The 26927-nt window shown below is 38.9% G+C and overlaps 1 protein-coding gene across 1 annotated transcript in view; it reads left to right on the top strand.

Annotated features, from left to right (window-relative positions):
• TSHR (thyroid stimulating hormone receptor) overlaps positions 1 to 13585 on the top strand; it is a 69576-nt gene extending 55991 nt beyond the window's left edge. Inside the window, exons 8-10 of the mRNA XM_059819716.1 lie at positions 3522 to 3599; positions 10444 to 10632; positions 12175 to 13585. Of these exons, the coding sequence (XP_059675699.1) occupies positions 3522 to 3599; positions 10444 to 10632; positions 12175 to 13585 (1678 nt within the window). The remainder of the gene's footprint in view (positions 1 to 3521; positions 3600 to 10443; positions 10633 to 12174) is intronic.
• Positions 13586 to 26927: the final 13342 nt, after the last annotated feature.

Below are 26927 nucleotides of genomic sequence, written 5' to 3'. Positions count from 1 at the left end.
AATATGAAAGTCAGTTCTCAGAAAACACAAATGTCAGGTGATACTAGAATGTCATATATTTCTAAAGAATGAAAGCTTGTTTCAAACAGCAATAGCTGAGAAGTTGACGTAAGCTATTTTCCTCTGTAAGAAACAAGGCTTTAGGCATGGGTAATGTCTAATGAATAATATGCCAGAAGTGTTACCTAGGCTTGGTTCCCGAAGACTTTGTGTTGTGTAACCCAGTCGAAGTGCATTTACTTCTCATTTCTGACTATGGTGATCAATATAAGCTTATATCATATCCAGTGAATGTTATGGAACATTTGCCAATCACTTCAACCAGAACAGGATTGGAATCTTTGCTTGATTTTTTTCCACACCAAGAAACAGTTGCTCTGACTTTATTACTTTTACAGCTAAACCCCAGTTCAGCTATCTGAATTTGAAAGATTCTTCCAGCACAAAGATAAAATAGTGGCCTTCTGCACTTCTCTGAGTCAATTCCATTATCTCCACAGCCACCAACTCAAATGGCGTTTTTGTTACAGAACTTAACAATTAGGAAAGGTTTGACCTTTGTGTCTTTGCCACTACCTGGCACAATGGCCACAAATCACAGCAGCTTCAGGGACACCCCCTGAAATCTCTTGTGACAACCTTTCTATTGTATTTTTTGCCTTCCTAGGTACATGACAAGCTAGCTTTAAAATGTTTATAATAGTTATAGTACCAAACATCCCTCTCTGCTTGAGGTATTACTACCTGCATCAGTAGTATCAAATTCTTTCTCCTTTCATTTCATTTAATTTCTTTAATAGGTCTGGCCTGGGCATCTTATAATTTCTGTGCCAACTGCACTCAATTTTATGAAATTCCTCTTTTTAAGATAATTATGTTTAAATTCTGAGCAATGTCACCTGGCTTCACTGGGGCAATATTGTTGGTTTTCTCCTATTTCTTTCTTTTGCTGCTGATCTTATAATTAGGAATTTTCTCTGCTTTTATCTACCCTGTGAAACATGACCTCCGTAAGGCAGTCTCTCTGCAATCCTTGCAAAGTTTCTCTCCTTTAGCTGAACTGAGGGCCACATAATCGTCTCTTGAGCAATGTTTTATGGTCATCATCTGCACTCACCTTCTTTTTCTTCATTCTTGCATCACAAGGCCTCCACCAGCCCTGTGCCCTTGTTGGTGAAATGTCAAGCAATCCTGACACTTGTAGTTGTTGGGCCTGGGACACCCACTGTTGTCATACTTATCTCACTATGAGTTCCTTTTCCTGGTTCTGCTGGACCTGAGCTACCTGAGCAGCCTATGGACCCTGTTGTTGCTCCTAGACTGCAGCTTCATGCTTTAATTTGTGGTTTGCTAATGGGGCCATTAGACTTTACCTTTTCCACTATCCAGAAAATTGCTAACATTTATAAATGGGATAGTCACAGGTGCTATGAGTCTCTTCTGCCTAGGCACCATGGTCCTTCAGGGCCTTTATAACGTTGATCGTTTTGCCATCATTTCATCAAGGGGAACATACATTCCCGTTGACAAATTTCCTTGGCAATTTTCTATGTTCTCCTCCTTAATGGGCTGCATTGCATTTCTGCCCTGAAGCACAGTCCTGCAGCTGTACCATCCCCTTTGCTGCCCTAGTTCAAACTTCTCTCAGAGGTCCTTTTTCTCATCATAGTACAGAAACAAAATGCTTGGACTGTTTTGTCTCCTTGCATATGTAGTGCCCCTCAGCCAACAGAGCTAGATGCTCCTCCATCCTCCTCCACGGACTACTATATTTGGTAAATGATTCTTAATCCCATCACAAGATTTCAATTTCCATCTAAATTAAGTTAAAAAGCATGACTAGGTTTGATGCCTGCAAGCTGTTTCTCTTGTAAACATGGTGACAGAAGTGGATTGAAACTAAGTAAAAACACCACCTAGGGTTTAATTGCTGGCTTAGGGAAAGAATTATCACAGTAGTATCCATGTGTACATATCTATATACGTACACACACACATATACACGTATATAGGTACGTGTGTATATATCGCAACCTAATCTTCAGTCTCTTTTCATTGCTCAGCTAATTCAGCATGTTCCTGTTTTGTGTTTAGGAGATCTAGCTGCTTATAACTGCAGTCCTCCTTCCTCCTGGCTAACCAGGAGGAACCACCTCGTCAAGGAGATTAACATGCCTGTTGCATTTTGTGCAGTACTTTTTAGCTGGACAATAGTTCCAAAACCACATTTTTAATCTAACTCTATGTCAAATGTACCAAACTAGTACACACAAGCTGGCACAGTATGCAGAAAAATAACGCTTATTTTTTTATTCCATAATGTTCTGTGTATATCTGCTCTTCACAGAATGTCATAAAATGTGTTCAGTGCCGCACATCCACTGTGACTCTGGCAGAAAAGCAGGATGCCTGTGCTGCTTCTGCTCCTGCAGCTTTTTTAATTTATGCTTTCTCTTTGTACACCTGCAATTGTGGAACTACTGAAGCCAATTATTTCTCCCTGAAGCCTTTCAGAACAAAAGTCTCGGACAGAAATGCACAGCCTCTCTAAAGCAATTTAGAACTTGACTGAATTACCTGTAATAATAATCCATGTATTTATAAGTTTCTCAAACAACAATTTCAGACCATGGTAAACAGGATTCCAGCTTAAAAAAAAAAAAAAAAATCAAGATTCATTCTAGATCAGTCACTTTTAAATCTACAATCACAGAACTGAATTTAACATTGATTGTTCCACTTGGGTTATGTTAATTTTTTGAGTGTTCAGTAGCCTTGCATTGCCTGTCTTTAATCACACACCTTTAACTCAACTCTGTAAATTCCCTACTTCCTGAATCCACACTTTCTTATAAGTCATTTTCCAGAGTGATGGGAATTAATGTTGGTCCTTGATTACATGACTCATGTAATGATAGGAGAAATTTGCAGCATTCCATATTTCAGGAAAGTGTTGGCTACTCAGGAAATTGGTCATGCTTTTGCCAAGACTTTAGAATCATCATTTTTTTTTACATAAGTTTTATATTATTTTTTCCTTCAGATTTATCCTCCTTCTCACTCCCTCTCTTGCTCTTATAACAAAACTTCATTCTTAACTGTTGACCTTTATATGGGAGTGTCCACTTGGCTATAGAGATTTTAAAGCATTTAAAACTCTTATTATCGAACTCAAAACAAAGAGGGAATTATTTTCATGTTTGTTCACGATGTGTTCCTGTAAGTATCATGTATGCATGTGTCTTTATGTGTATGGCAGAGAAAAAGAATTTTGAGCAAAGATAATTTATTTTGCTAATTTATTTATTATTTGCTGAGAAATTTAATTTATTTTCAAAATAGCAAACCTGTATTTGTTCCTTGGTACACAGAAAATGAAGTAATTATGCTGATTATGCTTCAATATGGTGTTGGGATAGGATTGCCTTCTGTGAATCCGCTCAGGCAAGTAAACTGAAGATCATCTTCTTTAACCTATGGATAACTATTTCCAAATCACTGTGTTTTGTTTGTTTCTGCAGCTATCTGCACAAGAACAAATACCTGGAAGTTATCAACGATGATGCGTTTCTGGGAGTACACAGTGGACCAACTCTACTGTGAGTAGGAGAAAATGAAGTAGAGAAAGCTTTAAAAATGATACTATTTTAGGTTAGACTTTCTTTCCAACCATTTCTAGCAGCAAAGCAGGAGGGATGGGAATGGCATGTTTGCAAAAAGAGTATCAGCAACAAAAGTTGTGCTTTAGGGAACTGATTTAAGAAATGTTTGCATCTTACATTAGAAATACTGTTCCTACCAATTTTTCTTCTGAAAGATTCTGTACTAGAATCTGTCTTATGACTGTACAATTGTAGCACAATTATAATACAAACTAAGGACTCTAGTAGCACACATGTAAAGGAAATTGAAACAGAGATGAAAAAATAATTTTAGACAGAATAAAGTTACTTCTGGTGCTGTCTTTTGTTCTTTCTCATGTAATTTGGCTTCCCGTCTGATTTTATAGTCCTCCAAAGAACTCTTCACTAAAATTGGGAATTGCAATACAGAATGAAACAAAAATCTTTACAAAGTTTAAGAACTTTAAGAAGAATCATATTCCCTGACTCAAATCATCTAGCATGTAACATAGCGTATAGGACTGATCACGGGGAGAACTGAAGTGCTGAAAGTGGGATTCCCTCCTCCACTGCAAAACCAGATGGTGCTGGCAGTGCTCACTCCATGTAAGAATCAGTTTTACTTTCTGCTCTTCAGGAAAACAGCATATTTATATCAGAATAAGTGTGTTGTTCACAGAAAGAATCCCAGTAGCTAGCTATAATAATGAAATGGTGCAGAAGACATTATTTTTCTCCCAGAATCTTCCCAACTCCAGAAAATCAGGCTGGCTACCAGCCACATAGCGATCTACAGTAGAAGTTGTAACGGTCATAACTACTTTATGCTAAGAAGAGTTGTGTCCCTGCTGTGCAAAGATGCAACAGACCTTTGATCATCATCAAATCTCTGGTTCTCTCTGTCCCCTGCATCTCAGGTCAGATGCATTGCAAGGCTGTGTGAATGATAGCCTGTCTTCTGCTTCAGTCATCTAAATTATTTTGTCTTGTGGGGTGAAAAGGAAGATCTGGGTGAGGGCCCACCTTTCAGGGCCACATCATTCCTCCACATCACTCTCTACCACAAGGTCCACTGCAGTTGTTAGCGGAGTCCTTGGGAACAGGGTCTGAGAGCAGTTCTGGGGAGTATCAGGTTTTCCTTTCACCATCTCGAGGGGACAGAGAAGCACAGACCATTCATGGAGTCATACTGCTGAAGCAGATATCTTAAATAATTGGACATTGGAGGGGCAGTCCATAACAATCAGTCATTCCAACAGCAAATCATGCCAAACCACTCCTGTCACACTGGGGTGACATTTTGTCTGTCTCCTAAAGTCACCTCTCTTTCCCAGTGGCACCTGATGCATCACCAGCTGCCCCCTTTCAGAGCAGCTCAGAAAGACAGAGTTGGGAAGCACCCATGCAGTCATCCTCGCAAAGACATGCAGGCCAACTCTTTTCATTGCCCTTCCCTCTACAAAAAGCTGCTGCAGGACTACATAGGTCCGTAGGGATAACGTTATGCCACGACCTTCTCATCTGAAGTCTGGCAGCTCTGGCTGCCAGCTGGTGGGCCATGCCTCCCAGCGCTTCTCTCCAGGGGCCTGCAAAGGGAGGAAACTAGTCCAGGCCTCTTCCTTTGAAGTTACAAAGTCATTGGGATGCAGGTGTGTATAAGAAGAATATGTAAAGGTGGTAACACGCTGCACTGTGTCCCTCAAGACACTGTCAAGGACTAACATGCCTACTTTTTTCTTTCTTATCACTGAATCACCTGAAGGATAAGCTTCAGTTGTGCCATGAGGGGCCAGATCCTGAGATACCAGGTAGCAGTCTCTGATGATGTCTTTAAAAGTTATACATTCTGGATAAGAAAAGCACAATCAAGGCCTTGGTCCACCATCGGGATGAGAACGGCCATCTAGGCAGAGCAAAAGAGGGTGTTCTGGAAGCAGAAGGCAACAGATCAGGAAGGAAACCTGAAAAAGCTTACACAGGGGCTGTTAAACCTCCTGCTCAGGGAGCCTTTGTGGTGGCTGTCCCTCAGAAAGAGCCATTGCTCCTTTTCCTCCCTGCTGGGTGGATCACCTTCATTTCCACCGCTTCTGCTTTCAGGAGGACTCAGGCCACCCCACCCTGACTGAGATGGTCATTGTAGCAGTACTGTGATGGAGGCTGTGCTGGTGCTGAGTAACCCTTTCTTTCCATTAGTATTTGGCTAATGAGGCCTTTTTCTTAATATTGCACGTGGCACCAGAGAAGGCCTTTCTCATTTTGTACCTGTCCAGAAAGACATTTTTCAGTTGACGTAACTTTACCTGGACACCATATTTCCATTTTGATACTACTTTGTCACAATAAATACACAGTCTCAAAACAAGGTGCACTCTCCTATTAAGTTTGTGGTCTCATACGGCTCACTGCACATCTTCCCTCTGGGGCTACAGGTGGCACGATAGGTTGAAAAGCTCCTTCCTAGGGACAGCAGAAGACAAAACACTTGGGATCTAAAGTCTAAAGAAGGTTAGAGCTTGCAGCATCACAGATTTTGACTCTTGGAGTTATTGTGGGTATTTAAAGCACCAGTGGTGTTGTTATGCTAGACAGGTGAACAAGTAATGACATGCTGCAAAGGGCTGTGGGGTAATCATATGCCGTAATAAAGTTGCCAAGTAAGCTCACTCTGCAAGGGCTAGCTTTGAGGTGTGTGAGCTACACAAAACCTCTTCATTTAGGGGCTAGAGATGACTTCCTAGGACATGCATACGTAACGGTAAAGAACTTCCTTCTCATTCTGTGTTTCCAAGTTAGATTTCTCAAATTATTTGAAATTTTTCTATTCTTCTATAATTATTATGCTAGCCCAGCTGCCATTGGTCCTTGATCTCAGGATGTGTTTTACATTTGCAGCCTAAACAGCCAGTTATCCATCTCCCAGTAGAATGATATACCTCCATAGCTAACAACAGTCCTAGTAGTATTTATAATTAAAGAGAGATGTGGTACTACAGTGACATTACAGAGAGAGGTATTGCTTCTCAAAGGCAGAAGGCAGAAAATGGCATGTAAGCAACAGTAAATCAACAGTGACTAAAAAAGTTGAAGTATTTTACGTCATGATCCTTTGATTTGCTAGCCCTAAGCTAAAGATTTTAGAAAGGTGTTGCGGTTTAATCCCGGCCTGCGTCCCCTCCCAACTCCTTCTGCACCCCCAGCCTGCTTGCTGGTGGGGCAGGGTGAGAAGCAGAAAAGGCCCTGATGCTGTGTAAGCACTGCTCAGCACTAAGTAAAACATCCCTGTGTTACCAACACTGTTTTCATTCACGAATCCAAAACATAGCCCCATCTATGCTTAATATGGCCCATGGACAGGACCAACCATCTGTTGTTAGCTCTTCAACGAGATTAATCCTGAGTCAACTAGAACTTCAAGGCAGCTGTGCCTGTATCTTCTCCCCAAGCCCAACAGTTTAAAACAAGCAGAGTTTTTGAAAATAAAACCTGCAATAACTAAGTGCTTAGATACACACCCATATACACATACATAAGAGACTTCAAAGGAATTCAGTAAGATAGAACAGAGATGATGTAGTCTCGTAACTAAGTCTTCCAAGCCCTTTCTTCTCACTGAACAGATCTTTCTTTCAGACTTTTTAACATCACTTGATAACACTCTGAGTTGCAGCAGACTTTGCACGTTCCCCTCTGCTCCCTGGAGATTGCTTCCATGACCTGAGTCCTGGGCTGGCTCCTCCCTTCTGCTCACAGCTCTCCAGGAGCTGCAGCTCCCTCCCCTGCACACCCAGGGTCCCGGAGAGGCTCCTCTCTGTGGCTGCTTGCAAGGCACAAGCCCTTGTCCCCCAGGATGTTCCTCCTGACCCAGTCATTTCTGATGGGAATGTGACAACTGTGAATAAAACCAAAACAAAAAGGGATATTGTCCTTCTTGTTACCTTGTTATTTGGCCTGTACAATGAACCGTGGCACTGACTTTCACAGTCAGTGATGCGATTTTGTGAAAAGATTGTACCTTTTCTCATTTTTAAATATCTTACCTCACATTCTTAGATGCCCCAAAACTCATCTCACAAGAGTGAATAATCATTCCCAATCACCTTCTTTATGCTATGCATGCCATCTGTAGTGTCCTACTGCTTCCGGTCCTAGCTTTTTCCAAGAAAAAAATCCTTATCTACTCCTTATTACTTCATATATAAACAATCTGATACTTTTAATCATCCTTGCTGTAGCTTTTCTGTGCTCTTATTGTAAACTACATATAGTATTTAAGATGCAGTCATATTACATTTACAAAATGAAGTTTTTCTGTTCGATTTTCTATTTCTTTCCTAAAAATTCTTAGCATTCTATTTCCCTTCAACATTACCGAATAGCACTGACCTGACATTTGCAGAGAGGACACCAAGATCTTTCCAGAGTGTTAGGTAAATTAAACCCCATTGTCATCCATGTGCAGTTAAGATTGCTTTTTCCTAAATGCACTTTACATTCATCAATATTGAATCATGTCAATTATTTTACTGCTCAGTCACTTAGCATTACAGAATCCTTCTGCTTCTTTAGACAATCAGCTTAAGCTTTCAGTACCTTGTATTATTTTGTGTTGGAAACAAGCTTTGTTGCAGTTATTCTCATTCTCTTTCCAGACCATTTATGAGCATTTCAGTAGTACCAGCACTAGCCTAGCCTCTGTGGGCCTCTGCTGCAATGATGTGTATATTCAGATGCCAGTTCATTTTCCATTTTTCTTCTAGCATGAAAACTTATCATCTGTTCCCAGGCTTCTCCCTCACTCTTATTTTTTTAATTAATCTAGGAGAGCCATTCCACTTGTCACATAACAGCTTAGTTACCTCAACAGCCCTTGATATCTGATTTTGTCAAGGCTTTTCAGAAATCCCAATTCATTGTATAAACAGGATCATCTTTCTCCATACACTTGCGCCAGAACATCTTCAAAGAACTCCCAAGAGTTTGTGAGGTGTCACTTCCCTTCCAAAAAGCCTTAGCACCTCCCATCACACAGCACTTAACTGTGTTCCCTTCCTGCAGGTAGCTGCCACCACCATGAGGACTTGATAGAGACCCATGGGGGTTGCTGAAAGGCCAACCTTGTCTTGGTAAGATCTAGTTTACCAAGATGTTTTGCTTCAGAAGGATAGCTCTATAAAATAAGGAAATTAGTGAAAACCAAAAAGGAGCAGGCCACTAAGCTGATTAAGGGACAGGAGCATCTGTCATATTTGGATAGGCTAAGAGAGCTGGAAATGGTTAGTCTGGAGAAGAGAAAAGTCAAGGGAATCTTATCAGTGTGTATAAATACTTGAAAGGGGGGAGGCGGGGAACTGCGAAGATGGAGCCAGGGTCTCCTCAGTGGTGTCCAGTGACACGACAAGAGGCAACAGGCACAAACTGAAATACAGGAAAGTCCATTCCAACATAAGAAAAACCTTCTTTACTGTGAGGGTGGTCAAATGCTGCAACATATCTAGAGAGGCTGTGGAATCTCCAATCCTGGAGATACTGAGAAGTCAACAGGACACAGCTCTGAGCAACCTGCTCTAGGTGACCATGCTTTGAGCAGGGAGGTCAAACTGGATGATCTGGAAGCTCAACTATTCTGTGAATCTTTAAAAGATAAAACGATAGCAGGCAGCATTCAGACTCTTCTAAGGGCCAGTTCAGGGGCTTGGTAGAAACATATACTAGCTATCAAAAAGGACTCCAGAAGAACAAAAAAGTTTTTGTGGTTGAAATCAACTAGTTCTGACATATTCAAATACGTATGATAGCAAAGAAGCTATTAGAAGTAAAAAAGCCCTCCTACAGAAAGATTAAGCAATTTCTAACTCAATCTAAAACCAAATACACGCAAATCAAAAGAAAAAAAATAAAGCAGAGCAAACCCAAGTGTTTTAGAAGCAATTTGTCTAAAGCACAAAATTAGTAATAATTTTCTTTTAGGTGCAAGAAACCAGCCAGTGGGTGAGACTTCTAGAAGGATAGGAACAGCACTCTTGGGAAAGAATGGATAGAAAAAAGCTGAATTATTTATTATTAGGGTGTTAATGATAAAAGTGCTCAAACAATGTTCCTACACTAGAACCTTTTTTACAGGTTTACTTCCTTCCAGAGTATAACTCTGAGAAAACATCTTGACTTCAAGCGTCAGTAGAAGAGGGTTTGAGACAAAGCGAAAAATGAGTGGAAAACACTAGCAAGACCAGACGACATTCACCTAAAGGAAATCCACCTGAGGTGGACTCAGTACCAGAGAAATAGAGAGCAGCGCACATAATACTAAATTTTCTGAGAGTTTCAGGATGGACTGAGATAGAAGATTTTAATTTAAATTATGAAGAACATTGTTTTAGTAATTACAATGCTTTCTATTGAACTATCCCAATAGGTTAAAATGAGTCTAAAGAGGTCTAAAGGAAAATAGTTCTTCCAATGGAAGATGTGATTTCTTTAAAGAATTTTTTAAAAGTTTGTTTTTGCATATGCATTTGTATCTGGTTGACTTTAAAGGTGTAATTTGAAAAGTCCTGATAATTCTTTATCATCCATATTCTGCACTATGAGACCTTAAAGACAAAAGCTTTAAAACACAGAGAAAATTCATAGGAGAAACTCATATCCTACTTGAATTTGAATGGTATCAGAACCTAGCAAAGTGATATGAAGTCCCCACCTCCTCTGGATTTGATTTTTGCTGTAGAATTCTATGAAACTCCTAACTTACTGGGAGAACCTGAAAATATTCAGATCCAGTCACCGGATATTCTGACGTTTGTCTTTTCCTTCCTTTACCTAGGGATGTCTCCAGAACAGCCATTGCTAACCTTCCAGCCAAAGGACTGGAAAGCCTTAAAGAACTAATGGCCAAAAATACGTGGACTTTAAAGAAATTACCAGCTGTAAAAATATTTCTTCAGCTAATGAGAGCTGACCTATCATATCCAAGCCACTGCTGTGCTTTCAAGAGCTGGAAAAAAAACAGCGGGTGAGTTTCACTAACTTATATTCAATTTTAAAGTAAGTGAAGACAATCTTTTAGTATTAATATAAAATTACATCTGTTGACACTTTTGTGACTTTTTTTTTCTAGGTATAGAGGACATTCTTTGAAACAAAGATTACAATCTCAAACTGACAGAATAAAGAATTTTTTATATAATAATTTGTAGGACCTTTTGCAATAGCTCCTCCTTTTGTTGAGCCTAAAATTAAAGGGAAAAAAAGAAAAGGGTGATGTGCTATAACACAGAATGTGCTATAGTAATGCCTGGAAAAAGAAGTTTTGGAGGGGTTACAGCCTCATGTCTCAAATGTTTTCTAACTGAAAAGCTCAGAATAAATGATTCTGTAATAATCTTGTAGACAGATTATTTCAAATTCCATTTTGGCAGGATTTCCAGCCTCCCATCAGAACAGGTGCAGAAATTCTGCTTTTTTTCTTTTGGAAAGAAAAAAAATACATTTATAGATGTCCTGATGCAACACAGCGACTCATCTGCTGGGGGGAGGGAAGGAGGGGAGATGACTTACTGTGATTAGCAGCAGAATTTTACTGCAGAATGCAAATCCATTGCAAATTTCTCCAAAGTTTAATAAGGTTTAGAGAATTCTTATCCAGGCCAGCCCCTGATTTAGAAGGACAGCCCCAGTCTTCAGTATTGCAGTATTTGTGGTTATAATCCATAGTATATTAAAAATATGCTATGATAAATATATGAATTACTAAATAATAAACTCACAAAGCAATAACATTCATAATTACAATGGACTGGGAAAGTGAGGACAGAAATAAAATAGCACAATCTAATGACTGAAAGAAACAAATATTTGTATGTCTATCATTAGAGATGAAAATTTATCAGACTGAATTGTATGCAGTCTCAAATTGTAGGCAATCTCAAATTCTACACTCCTGGAAATGAGAAATGCTAAAGGTTATGTGACAGTGGATCACAGTGATCACAAAATTTGATGCCAAATTGCAATTTTTTTTCCAGTAAAAAATATGAATAATTTTTGACTACAAATACAGATGCATCATACCATGAGGTACAGAATTCCCAACCATTACACTGCTAGTTAGCTGTAAAGCACCTCCAGAAAATACACAGAACAGAAATTAAAATTATGGAAGTTCTAAGAGAAATTGATTTGTGAGCAAAAATGAAAAGGAAAGTAATGCTGTCTGTATTATCTAAGAAGTTATAAACAGTAGTTAAAAGTCTTGTTACCTACAAAGAATGTAGATCCCAAGAAGGAAGAGGGATTACGGATGCTGAACAAGCCAAATTACTACTGGGGATAGCTGATAGCAATGAAGAAGGAAAAATATAGTTTAAAAAAGTGCCCAGACATGCTCAAGTTTATTACTCACTATACATTCTATTAACAGAAACGTATCCGATTACATTTTTATAGCTATGTTTTCATTCACAATGATTTGCTTTTGAAGTGTTCCCTTTGTTTACTCCCTGTACTCCAGTCAGACTGTAAATGCCAGTGGTGATTTCCCCCTCTACTCTTTCAGAATCCTGGAGTACCTGACATGTAACCAGAGTGGCAGTCACAGCTTTCATAAGAGAAGATCCGTCAAAGCTCTCAGAGGTCCATTTTACAAAGACTATGCTGAAGAATACACAGACCACACCGATACTGTGTATGACAAAAACACCAAGTTCACGAATTTTCATGAAAATTCCCATTATTACATTTTTTTGGAAGAGCACGGAGAAGTAAATCTTGGGTTTGGCCAAGAGCTCAAGAACCCTCAAATGGAAGATGTCCAGACCTTTGACAGTCATTATGACTATCCGGTCTGTGGAGGCAATGAAGACGTAATATGTACTCCAGAGCCTGATGAGTTTAATCCCTGTGAGGATATAATGGGATATAAATTTCTGAGGATTGTGGTGTGGTTTGTTAACCTGCTGGCCATCCTAGGTAACATTTTCGTCCTTTTCATCCTTCTCACCAGCCATTATAAACTGACTGTACCACGCTTTCTGATGTGTAACTTGGCCTTTGCTGATTTTTGCATGGGGTTATACCTCCTCCTGATCGCTTCAGTGGATCTCTACACCAGGTCAGAGTACTATAACCACGCTATAGAGTGGCAGACTGGGCCTGGTTGCAACACAGCTGGCTTTTTCACAGTCTTTGCTAGTGAACTTTCTGTATACACACTGACTGTAATCACCCTGGAGCGTTGGTACGCCATCACTTTTGCCATGCGCCCAGATCGAAAGATTCGCCTCCGGCACGCCTTGGTTATCATGCTGGGAGGGTGGCTCTCGTGCTTTCTTCTTGCCCTTTTGCCACTGGTTGGCATCAGCAGCTATAGCAAAGTCAGCATCTGCTTGCCTATGGACACGGAAACACCAGTGGCTGAAGCCTACGTTGTCTTTGTTTTAATATGTAACATTATTGCTTTTGTCATCATTTGTGCCTGCTACATAAAAATCTATGTAACTGTACGAAACCCTCAGTACAAGTCAGGGGACAAAGACACCAAAATTGCCAAGCGGATGGCTGTGTTGATTTTCACTGACTTTCTGTGCATGGCTCCCATCTCTTTCCATGCTTTATCTGCCATTATGAACAAACCATTGATAACTGTCACCAACTCCAAGATTTTGCTGGTACTCTTCTACCCACTGAATTCTTGTGCCAACCCCTTTCTTTATGCTATTTTCACCAAAGCTTTCCGAAGAGATGTGTTCATCCTGCTAAGCAAGTTTGGTATATGTGAGCATCAGGCTCAAGTCTACAGAGGTCAGACAATCTCAGCCAAAAACAGCAGTGGCTCTTATGGGCAGAGAATCAGCCGAGGGATAGGTCAGATTCTTACAAGCGTTCAAGACCCAGTCAATGATTACCTTCCTGCCGTGACAATGCAAAACCAAATTCTCGTGGAAGAATGCAGGCAAACTGAGCTATAACATCTCAAAGTGAGGTGGTTGTGCATACAATGAATTGAGTGAGAAGAAAACATATTCTCCATATCCTTTTTCCCTAGTCTATCCTTTGTGATGTCTGAAAGTACCTTCAGAGTGGTCTTCTTTTAGACAAGTCACTCACTCTTGTCAGTGCAGGTCAAACGATACTGTTCTGATGATAATGCTGGAAGTAGAAGCGTACGTTCTATCTAAATAGGAAAATTAATATACATAAACTCAGCAAATATGAAATACAGCCTCATCTAAAGAATTTAAGGAAGGAGGAGACTAAGCATAAAACTTGGGGGTACTTCTATGACTAAAAAACGGGCATGAAGTTTTATAATTAAAACAGGGTTAAGAAAAATTAAAGGTTGAAGTTCTCAAATGCCAACTGCCTATGTGTCAAAAGGTTCAACTGGTTTTCTAATAGCAAATTTCTAAAACTTCCACCAGGGCCTAAAATGGAACAGATTCCTTCTGCTTCTGCCATCCTGACCTAAAACAAAGCTAGTCTTTTGTTTGCAGTTCTTGGTTTAGCTGGGTGAGGTGGGAAAAGAAGCCTCTTCATACTGCCTTTATAGCAGTAAAAGGCAAATGTCATTGATGTGGCAGCTGTGCATAAGATAACAGGTAAGAAACATTAGGGCATTTGTCTTTGTGTGCTGCAAAAATTCCCTTGCTATCACAACTCTCTCACTTTTTGATAAACCAACTGAGGAGATGGTTCAGTTTGAATTTGTTCTGAAGACCAGTCTACCCAGTCAAGTTAATGATGTTTGTATTTTTTTGATGGCTGAAACTTAAGACTGTACTAAATTTTCTCCCAATTACCTATTCTTCACCTGACTCCAGTACTGTTTAATCTGAGCATGTTTATTACTTTGAACACCCTGTAACTACTGCTTTCTCACCACTACTGCTATCCCTACTTATCCCTCTCTTCCAGGGCTAGAATGACTTTCCTTTTAGCACTTGCTACATTGAGCTGCTTCAAATCTACACTTAAACAAAGGGAGTGGATCATGCCTTCAGGTTACTTCATGGCCTTTGATTACTGAACTGAAGGCAAAACTTGTTGGAGGCACTAGCGGTTAAAGAACATCTCTCCATCTTGCACTGAGATCTGTTATTTGACTTTTGTAACGTCTGCAGTACAACTACATAAACCACACAGTTAGCTTCTGGTTGGCCATAGCCTCTCTATAGCTCAGACACATAGTCTCCACACTGTGCTTAAGGAAATCCAAGCTCCGATACAAGGAACAACCCACAGTCTTTTGCTCCAGTGAAGCACTAAAGCATTCTTCTGCCATACCTGCTGCTAGATGGGGCCAGACCAAGATCAAGCTTGGCTGTGCTCAGTCCATCCATAGACCACAAACAAATGAACCACGGCCTGGGTCTCTACATCTCCTGCAGACATCAGGACTCAGGGTAAAAGCTGCTCTGCACCAGCTTGCTTGTTAACACTTTTGTGGCCCGAGTGCCTGGTTTTGATAGCAGGATCAGACCTGTTCTCAGCCAACTGTAGAGACTTAGCTCTGTAGGACTGCTACCAAGATTGCCATTGATCATTTCACTCTCATATTTGGAAGGCTTACCATCAGAATGGAGAATATTGGGTGAATCTTTGCCTTCAGGTACGTATTTTAAAGTTTATTTTGTATTATCTATACAGTTTTTAATGGAATTATAGTCTTTGAGGAACTGTAATTAAATTAAACAGAAAATAGTCAGATCTTTCATAATGTGGGTTAGTAGTATCCAGAAAAATGTAATGGTAGAGCCCTTCAAACTGCTAGCTGCTACAGCTGGAAACTGCATAATTGCAAATGCCATGTACATACTGCAATTCAAACTCAATTTGATTCCATATTCCTGATTATAAATGAAGGCTGCTTCAGCGAGCAGAAACAAGGTTCTAGATTCATCAACTCTGTGAGAGTGAATTTTTCATAAAAAAATGATTGTCATTGTTAATGTCATTAAAAATCTACAATATTGCAGTATAGATTAATTTAGCTGCTTAATCTGGGGAGGGGCATGCTTCCATTTTTGGTTGACTCTCTGCAAACTTTGAAACCAAAACCATGCAAATAATAATTCATTACCTCCTTTTGTGTGATCTAGACTCACCCAGTGTTAATCAGAAACATAAAGGTAGCTTCTTAAATGTGCCGATCAGCAAAATTTCCTACTCTTCAAATGGCTGCATTTGGAATGCTCTGGCTGTGTCAGAGTTCTATACAAAATGCGTTATGTTGAGATGCAACCCTCGCCCTTGGGTTCTGTCACCCTTCTATTACTGGAATAATCATTAAAGGGAGAAAAATGTTCCTGAGTGCCTTTATTTAGTATCTCAGTAGCAGCTAAGACAATCAAGTTCTCATGGACAAACTACATTTATGCTACAAGACTTCATAGATACTAGTGTACCAGTGGAAAAGAAAATCCAAGCTTGAATCATATTCTTTTTCAGAAAGAGAGGAAAGACTAAATCAACATTTATTTTAAAAATGCTTTTAAAAGTAACAGGGGCCACTTATTTCAAACCTCTTTTTACCTTAAAACAAACCAGAATATTTGTTCCATGGAAACTAGTAGGACATTGGAAAGATGTGGTATGTTGGACTGATTGCAGTATGCTTTTGAATTAATACAGCTGTTTGCCATTACCAGTGGATGACAGATATTTACACATTATTGAACTTTTTTATTTCCCATCTATTAAAAGAATTCTGTGATATTGCCTTTATGAATCGAGTTTGATATTTCTGGTTTATGTCTTGCATATTCCTTCTTGCGCTTAACTTAGTAAAAAATATTTTAAAAGCTATTGGAAAGATCCAGGCAGTAGACTTTAATTTATTTGCCAGACTTTTTCTTGTAAATGTTTGTATTCTATAGATATTCTCTTCCATTTCTGCTCTCATCAATCCCTTCAGCCATTTTTGGTTTTGCATATACCCTTACGTAATACTTTCTATTTTAAATTTGTCTCAGCAAGGTGTATTATTTCTGGCATTCAGTACATATTTTCTCTAGAACACTTTAGAAATAATGCAAGACATTGGAATAAAACGTTTTGTTTGAAATTGTAAGAGGCTCAGCAAGTTTTTTCTGAAGGTTTTAAAATATTTTTCCTATAAAAGAAGTTAATACTATTTCTCTTGCACTCAACTTCATTCTTCTCCTTGGCTGGCCTACAGCCAAAAAGACTGACTACATGACACACGGTTTGACAGAGATTTTGGGTCTTTCCCCACCACTAGCTGGGAAAGGGATGTCCTAAATGGCCATCTCAGACAGTGCAGCAGGGATGGAAAGGAAGAGTAACCATCATTAATTACATCCAGGATAATCCAAATAATCATCTAACAGCCATGAGGTCCTCTTCAAAAGACTAAATCTGAAATCTGATCTTTTCCCCTCTCCTTTCTAAACCTAATGTGTATGTAACAGCCATAGTGACTAAGGATTGTATACTTCATGAGAAAACACTTGCATAGTAAGAAGTTTGTGTGGTGGAGAAACTCTACTGCAGGAATTCTCAGAAAAGCTAAATTAATCTGCCCATATGCAACCTTACAGAAGATCCCTCCCTCCCACTAGGTCTTCCCTCAGAGCAAGTGTCCCTTGTCCTGTATTTGCCAAAGCTTATACTACCAAATTTTATCTTCAGTAATTCTTATCAGTGGGGGGGGAAAAAGTAATGATCTTTGCTATATGGATCCTTGCATTACCTGGAAAAAACCACGTGAGGGACAACTCACACTGCTGAAAACTATCAAAGTGCTCAAATATCAGTCAACTCTTGACATACCTTCCCTGACCCAAAAAGCTCAGCTGACTTCAGTATCTGTGCACCTTGCCACTGCCTGTAATTGTACTTCCCTCCTAAATGAAACTTTAGGGTGCAGGGAAGGTTTTTTTTCTCAGTTATAGATGCTAACTGGCATCAGCTAGGACAATCAAGCTTATAGGCAAGAAGAAAATCCAATGGGCCAACAAGTGACAAGGAATAAATAGTTCTTTCTAGGAGGCCTATGCTGTTCAGTATGTGCATAAGGGACCTGGAAAAAAAGAGTGAACAGTATGATAACAAAGTTTGCCATAATATCAAGATATTCAGAGCAATAAGAAAAACAGATGGCTATGAAGAACCGTAGGAAAACTTCTTAAGACTGAGTGACTGGTAAGAGAAATTCAGTGTACATAAATATAAAGTGAATCACTTTGTAAAAAAAAAGACAAACTGACATCTTAAATGATGTCCTCTAGGCTGACAACCCCAATTCAGGAACAAGATCTTAGGGGTACAGTAGACAAGTCCATGAAAATACCAGCTTATGCTTCCTGGAGACCAAAAAAGCAAATCAAATTGTATTATTGGGAAGGGAGCAGAACATAAAACCAGTAATTATTACATAACTGTATAAATCTGTACCTTGAATAGTGTAGCTCTTATCTCCGCAACAGAAAAACAGTATCATAGAACTAAAAAAGTTTCAGAGTACGGTAGCAAGGAGAATGAAAGGCTTGGAGTTACAGCTAAGGAATCATTAAGTAGGACCCCTTAGACTAGAAGGGAGATGACAAAGCTTGATAAAAACATGAGCAGGAAGGAGTAGCTGAGTTACTGAACTTCTTGCCAAAGGCTGCTCTGGGTAATAAAGTTTACATGAGTTTATGGAGAGACTGAGAATTAATGGAAGAGAAATCTGTGGAAAGATACTAAAACCACAAAAACCGTCTGTCTCAGGATGCTTCTGAACTGCGAATACATGGCAGATGGGAGGCACTACTTGGGGAGTGTATCACACATGCTTGTCTATTCTTTTATGCTTTGCTCGCCATACACCGTTAGCAGCTATTACAGTCAGGATTCTGGCATAGATGGACTTTGGCCTGTTCCATGGCAGCCACTTTTGTGTTCAGGCAGTTCTCCTATTCAGACTGTGACGACAGCTTCAACTGCATCTTCCTTCAGTAGGCCTGACCACTTAGCCCATATAGATAAAAACAGATCCAGCTGAGTGAAGAAGAGCCTATCTCCTGTTCACAGCACTACCTCAATGGATTTTACCTCATGGCTCAAGTGAAAGGGCAGAGGCTAGCTGCCTTCTCTCAAAACCCTGCACAGAAATGGGAAGAGCCAATGTCACCACTCTTCAGGGCTTCGGCTGGCTCTGAGATTTCAGATTGGAGAACAGAAAATCCTGTTTCGGGGTGGCAGAGAATGCCATTATTTTCGCTACATAAACTTCTGTGATTCTATTTGCATAATTTGGTGGTCATTTATACACTATGAAAGATTTCTTCATTCTCAGACACTGTAGAAAAAAGCTGTAAAGTTGAGCTGGAGCCTTGGCTATGAGGACTTGGAACTTTCTCTGAGCAATTTAATTTAAACTGGCTATAGCTGACTTCTGGTAGTCTCCTCTCTCTCCACCTGTAGAGAGATGTGGTTTTTTTGATTGAGTAGGCATTTATTCTACATGACACCACCTGCAACAGGTCAGCTATAGTCAAAGTAAAGCACACCCTGCTATGGTATCCTGGAATCTGAAAATAGCACAAGCAATAAAAGGTACATTTCAAATCACTACCATAGCATTTTGGTTTATTAACATAAATGAAAGACACTTATTTCCTTTCTTGCTGGATAATTCAAATATTAATTCTCACAGCACAGTCTTTGGAAAATCCATACCAAAACCACTCCTTAAGAAGTAAGTTTGATTTGAGCAGACCTCCTATGTTTATGCGTTAAAATGAACCAAACCTTCCCTTCCAGGCTGTTTGGGCAGGCTGATGAGCAATAGCAGCACAATCAGTATTGTTTTTCTAACAGATGCCAGACATCCTCACTCTAAAACCACTCAGTAATCAAATGGTTTCTGGGTTGCAGTTAAAACTGGACAGGGTGAGGCACAAAATTAATTGCCTATCATGCCCTTCCAGTATGCACTTCCCTTCTCCTTGGTAAGGATTCTGAAAACTTATGACACTATACTGCACTTTGATGCAGGCTTTGTGGGCTAAGACACAAGGCATTGAAGGGCCATCATCAAGCCCTGGAACAGATGATAGTTAAGAGGTCTTAGTGACGCACACCGAGAGATTCTAACAGCATCGTCAACCTAGAATTCACAATGGTTCAATAATACATCTGCATAAAACTGAAATACTTTTGATTTGCTTAGTCACTTCCATCTCACCTGCCTTATTTTTGTGCAACTAGAAATTATGATGTGAAAGCAAACAAATGGAGGCTCTATGAGGTTAATACACAAAGTGTTTCATCAGCAGAAGCTGTCAGTTCTAATTTCCTAGCCCCATCTCACACCTGCCCCCCATGCACACACATTGGTATGAATTGCCACAGTACCTCAAATTATCAGGTTCTCAGATCAGACAGAATACCAAGCCTGTGGAAATTTGTAATTTTTGTAATTGTTCATCCTTATTTTCCACCCTAAAAATATTGGGTAACTATTCCAAAACATGGAAAAATCTCCTTAACTGTAGTGCAGGACTTGGACATCATTGGGGCCATCCTGAAGTTACTCCTTCCAAGAGCTTAACTTCTGCAGGATTAATATGAATCAGCTTGAATCTTACCCTACTTTTTGGGTAGGAGCTTTCTGTGCTGTCCTGATTATACACAATGTGTGTATGTGTGGTCATCTGAAGTCCTATCTTTAGTGTGGCATATCTGTGCAGTTCAGTTGAAGCTCATGAAGCTTTGTTAATTAGTTAGAGGAGGAGGGGCACACTCATTGTGGTTCTCAGCTATTTACTATGCAGCTGTGATGAGGAGTCTCCTCTGGGTTGTCTATTTTTCTTCTAAGGAATGAAAGCTGTTGTGAACATCAACTTCATTCACAACATGTCTCTAAGAGCTCACTAAACAGTCATTACAAAGTGATTGGAATTGCTGGATTGTTACTTGCATGTATACTGTGATACTTTTTATAAAGACCTACTTTGCTGCCAAGAGCCTCCCTGTTGCAAACACTGAGACTGATAACTGGCTCGACTGCCAAACCCATGCTGGCTGTCTTACAGCTGAACAGTTTCAGCTGAAATGACAGCAACTTTTCTTTGAAAAGTGAAGAAAAATGACAGCACTACCTGTCTTTTGTGAAGGCAAAGCTGCAACAAATCAAATCCAAGTTGTAACATGGGTTTTAACAAAAAACTTCTCACTGCAACTTCTGAGGCACTGTCTGAATGTCTGTCTTCTCCACAGCTTGTTGCTGACTGGCATACGCATGATAGTGCTGAAACACCAAGCAGCATGAAGGTTGTATTCGTGCTGCATGTACAATGCTGGTTTCAGTTTGACTGTAGTGAAAGAATTCCCTAAATCATAGGTGGATTACTGCTGCTGCCTAGAGGGAGCTGTGGAAACAACAGATCAATTCTTTTTTAGCCAGCTACAGATTTCCAATTAAACCCAGCAATGATATGTCAGTACAAAGCAGCAAGAAGTATATTTTCATAAAAGGCAATTAGGAGGGGTGGCTGACACACTGGAAGATGCACTTTCCCATGAAGTATCAAGGAAAAAAAAGAAGGTTTTTTATTCCTTACATACACTTCTCTTTTGACAACTAAGTATGTTAGCACTTGGTCTTTGATATTTTTTTTAAAAGGCTGGCTACCTGCTTTTATCTTTATTCTCTGTGCTCTCTCTGTTTCCTCTTACCAGATCTGCTTTACGTCTCCTTTCTCTACTACAAAAGAAACCCCATGCTCTATTTGATGAAGTACTTTACATTTTCCACCTATTATTGTAAGTTATTTAAGCTACATGGCAACGTATACACAGCAACCTCAAGGAGAAATTACAAAGCTGTTTATGGGTATGACAATGATTTAGGACAGAAAATGAAAGCCAAAAGATACTCTGAATAAACATTAACAGCAACTTGATCTGCTAAAATTAAGAATTGCTCCACTTTCCCTCTGCCCCATCCCAAACCCAATTCAAGTGATATCACAGAATCACAGAATGATGGGGGTTGGAAGGGACCTCTGGAGATCATCTAGTCCAACCCCCCCACCAGAGCAGGTTCACCTGGAACAGATTGCACAGGAATGCGTCCAGGTGAGTTTTGATTATCTCCAGAGAAGGAGACTCCACAACCTCTCTGGGCAGCTTGTTCCAGTGCTCTGCCACCCTCACAGTAAAGAAGTCCTTCCTCATGTTCAGGTGGAACTTCCTATGACCAAGTTTGTGCCCATTACCTCTTGTGCTGCCACCGGGCACCACTGAAAAAAGACTGGCCCCATCCTCCTGGCACCCACCCCTGAAGTGTTTGTAAGCATTAATAAAATCCCCCCTCAGTCTTCTCCAAAAACCCAAGTCCCTCAGCCTTTCGTCATAAGAAAGATGTTCCAGTACCCTAATCATCTTTGTGGCTCTACAGAAAGGCAGAAGTGTCTGTGATGTGTATGTTTCTTCTTTAGCTAACCAATTTTCATCAGTATCATCATCACACTTACCAAGCCATTTGTCAACTCTCTACACATACAGAGTTTTACTAGATGCTGCTTTAAGATCAAAACTACTTATTAAAATTAGACAGACAAATTCAGACCACAAAAAATAGTATGTCAGAAATACTATTCCCAGCACTAATGCTTTGCCTTTGTTAAAAGCTTGAACCAGGTAAGCTTCAGAAGGAAAGAGCTTCCATCCTGCAAAAATTCAAGTTTTCTGCAACAAGGCAACCCAAAACAGAATAAAACCTACAAGCAGAATTTCCACAGGGTGAATTCTGTGATACATTCTTTTTAGAAATGCTTTACTCCCCAGAACACTGTTTCCCAGAATAGGTTACCTGTTGAATCTGGACAGCCCACCTGGAGTCAGACAGTTGTTCTTCTGAGAGGAAAGGTCTGTACAAAATCCTCGGACATTGGTACAGCAGGACATAGGAGGAGCACTATCTTGCAGCAGAATTCCTAGGAGAAATGGGAATAAGCCTTTGGAAAAATGAGGAAGCTAGGTGGTTTGTCAAATAAGACTGCCTTCCTTATTTTGCTTGTCCAAACCGTTTTCCCCATCATCAGCTAGGAAAGGTTTTTCTTTACCTTGGCATTAAATCCCGCCAGCTCCAGCACCTGTAAAGCAGCATCCCAACTCTCTTGGGATTCAAACGTGTCTTCTGTTCCAGACATCCACAGGGCTTGTCCGCAGTGCAGTTCTGCTTCATTTGGTACCTCTAGCAAAGGAAAAGCATTTCTACCTTGACAGAATCACACATTCACACGTAACATTTTTTGTGTTACAAGATTTTTTTATTTATTTTTACAATTTAATGATAGTCTGTTTTGGATTTCTTACTGAAATATACTTATCCAAATGAAACACTTGCTGTTTTCAATTACTTTTGTTTAAAAAAGTGAACTAAAAATTAAAACAAAAACTAGAAAGTGTAAACCAAATACGCCCAGCTATGTAATTTTTAAAATAGTTATCACTAGAAGGCATTTTAAAATACCAGCTCTCCAATATCCATCTTCAGAGAGGGGGTTTTGATCCATGGAAGCAAATAGGCAACTCAGTATCATTCGTAATGCAAAACACTACTTTCAATTATTTATTCTCTCGGCATATTACCTCATTATAACCCTCGTTCAGGTCAGGCAAGGACATGCGCATTTATACTATGTAAAAAGATACAATTGCACAGGTATTTCACACAAAAATAATTGGGAAAGTCTTCACTTTAAAGAAAAAAATTGTCATAAAAACAGTTTTCTGAATGTTACATATCCACACTGAAGGTCAAAAGTAGTTGAACTGCAGTTCATTTGACTGTACTATAGATGTCATTACATCCAAAAGGATTGAAGTTGTTTTGGCATAATCCCATTAGTGGTGAAAGAAATAGTTTGAAAAAAGAGTGACAGAGTCTGCTCAGAAAACAAGCAGCAAGACCTTCAGCCTTTAAGAGAGTATTTTTACAAACAAAAGTCCTGGTTAGAAAAAAACAAAACATGAACTCCAAAGCTGGTACATTTTAAGACAAGTTGTAAGGAATGATGTGTAGTTGAAACTAAATGGGGATATACTGAAAGCTATGCTAATATCCCAAGATTCTTATCCTCTCATACTGTTGCAATTAAAATAATAAAGCCATAAAGAAATCAAACTGATGGGGGGGGGCAGGGGGAAATCAGGTGTTTTAAAATATAAAATTAAAAAACCCAAAAAATATCCTCGAAATAATTTGCTCATGCACAGCTGGGAGAGCACAATTAACATTCACAATTATAATGTTCTCATCTTTCCTTACAGGGATGAAATCCAGATTTTTTTTGTGTTTTGAGTTTGCTACTAATTTGTCAGCATTCTGCTTTCCCACCTCTTTTTAGGGTCCTTTTGAAAATATTTTGACCAGAGCAACAGGCCATTTTTCCAAACTGTTTTTTTTTTTTTTTTTTCTTACACAGTATGCAAGCTCAGACAGAAATGATATTTTTTGGTAAAACATCATAATTTCTGATAGATATTTATCCAGAATCATCTCCAAATCCTTTTCAAGATGACAAGTAAGGCAATTTTATGCAAAAAGCAGTACTGTTTTTTTTTTAAATTTGCCAAGCATTGAGGGCTGGAGGGCAAGAAAAGTATGAAGGAAAAAACCCCCTTGAGTATTAGAAAAAATACCACTCCATATGATTCTTGGTTTGCTATACCTTTACACCACTATTGCTAAAAGATTACTTCAAAATCACCACATTCCAAAAATACAATGCCCCATACAGGCAGTAGAGCCTATAGCTTACATTCTTTCTAATTAGATTTAGAATTTCAAGTTCAAAATTTAGATTTAAAACTAAAGCACAAGTCACATCTGAAGATACTGCTTTTAGCCAGGAACTAAAAAGATGTCACCTGCTTACACTAGAAAGCAACTCTGTCAAATCAGTTTCACTAATGAAGACGAAACATTTTTGAGCAGCCAGCTATCACCCAAGAACACTGTATTTTACTTCTCGATATTGTCTTGCATTTCCATTTACAGGAAACAGATGGCCCACCAAGTTATTCAACCAATCTTGTCTCAAAACTTAACTCTCAAGTTACCATAGGGAGAAAATTCTTAAATAAATATGGAAGTCTGGCCTCAAGATTAGAATGTAAATTACTTATAACATTGTGATGATGTTAAATGAAAGTCTACAAGGCTAACTCAGCAAGTAGGTGACAGTGAAGTTACCTGTGTGTGATGAAAATAAATTCCAAATCTTCAGTGTTATTACATAATAGTCATTAAGCCTCATATATTAAACAAATGCACGTGCAAGATAGTAAATGAAGTGGCAAACATTTTTAAATAACATCTTTAATTAAAGTTTTTGCAAAGGCAAAATATTAAACTTAAAATAGGTCTTAGTACATCAAAATACTAAGTTCTCTAATTGTATTCCAAGCATGGCCTTTGAAACATAATATCCTGTATATCACAGAGGAGCAACCTTGATCTGCAATTGTACAGAATGAATTTTACAAACATAATAAATATATTTACCCCCTTACACATAACAGTATATGTACAACAGCAGTTGACAATAGTAGCTCAGAACAGCAAAAAAGGATATTCCCCCACTCCGTAATCTATTGGTACCCTATGCACTCTGGAACATGTCTCATTGGATGACCGTACATACAGCTAACCCAAGGTAGTTCTTCCTGTGAAAAAAAAGCTCCTTTTGTTCCACAATGTCTAATCCACGAAATAATAATTAAAAGACACACTGCATGAACTGCCCAAAAAAAGTAGACAACAGGGAAACCAATGGACTGGTTTGTACACATTTCCCAACCAATCACAGCAATGGGAAAACGAGACTTTAAATGCCAGACACCAATACATAACAATATGCAAGTTTCTTCATCTCGTACAGTCACTAATCTTAAAGTCTGAAAAGAACTCTAATTTCAGTTGGGGGTGCATGGGTGGTGTGGCACAAAGTAAACCCCACTATGCTGTGTAAGGCAGCCCAGTATCAATCCAGTGTGCATTATCCTAAAAACCACTGTTCACTTCCTTAACATCTTACTGCATTCTATTAGGAAGCTTTTGCTTTGGGGGAAGTTTTGGGGGGCTTTATTGTTTTTAAAGGCGCTTTTACAAATTGAAGAGATTGAATCAAAATGAACTTTAGGTAACAAGGTCTAACTCCTTCACTGGAGTTAAGACATTTTACTCTGGTAGTGTTACGTGGTGACATAATTACTGCTAACTGTCAAGCGGTGGAATTATTTTCACAGACTCAATTAAGTTTACTTTAACACTCCTAATTGTGCTGCAGAAATAGAAAAAACATTTATAAAAAAATCTGTTACATGACACAACATGTTCTTTGCTCTTTTCTAGAAACTGTGCTTCAGAATCACGTATCATATTCTTGGAAATAAGCTCGGACCACAATTATCACTTTAAATCATGTTTAGGTAACTGAATGATGTTCAAATGCAACTTGTGAGTACAATGCAGGAACAAGGAGCATGAAGCCTCAAAGAAATCTTGTTGCTAACTAGAAACTGAGGGGGAATAAAAACATATTTTATTTAAATAGTCCAATATAAAGTTCCTTATGTGACTAAAATCTCTATCTCCTTATCAGAAAACATATTTCAAGTTGTTTTCAACTTAGATGTTTTAAAATGATTGCACACACTAAAACCCAACAGAATTAGAGCAAAAAAGTTGCTTTTCTGATCAAAGCACTACAGGAAATTTACTCTCTCAGGAATCAAAAAAAGTATTGTCATACTGGCAAAACAGGTATTCTGCAAACTGAAAAGGCACAAGACTCTCAATTTTGCCCAGTTGGTCTACAAGTTTCCATCAGCCATCATGGTTATAATTATGAAGTTATCTTTCCCCATTTTTTCCATCATAAAAAGGTGCTCCATTATCTGTGCAAATTTTAACATAAGCCCTCTTGAAATCATTAATTGTTTCCATAATACTGAACTATTTAAATGGGAAAAAAACAACCAAAAAACCTATTTCCAAGGCGGGGGAAAAAAAAAAAAATCATTTATGAACATGGGAATCCCTTGCCCTCTGAAAGGAACAGTTTCTTTGGAACCTAATGAAATGGTCTATTCAGTTACATTGTTAAAACCATGATTAAAAATTCAAGTACAATAATAAAATTAAGCAAACTACATTCTTACAGCAAGCTGCTACAATAAAATGAAATTAAAACATGCTTTTTGATTTAAAAAAAGGAACACTTGATGTAGCAATAAGAGCACAGTTTGGTATGTTCATGTTTGACTGGCTTTCCGAAAACTTCACAGGTTTTT

Source organism: Gavia stellata, chromosome 7 (assembly GCF_030936135.1).
Source record: "Gavia stellata isolate bGavSte3 chromosome 7, bGavSte3.hap2, whole genome shotgun sequence".
NCBI lineage: Eukaryota > Metazoa > Chordata > Aves > Gaviiformes > Gaviidae > Gavia > Gavia stellata.
The sequence above is the reverse complement of the archived record's forward strand: the minus strand, read 5'-3'. Positions and strand labels throughout refer to the sequence as shown.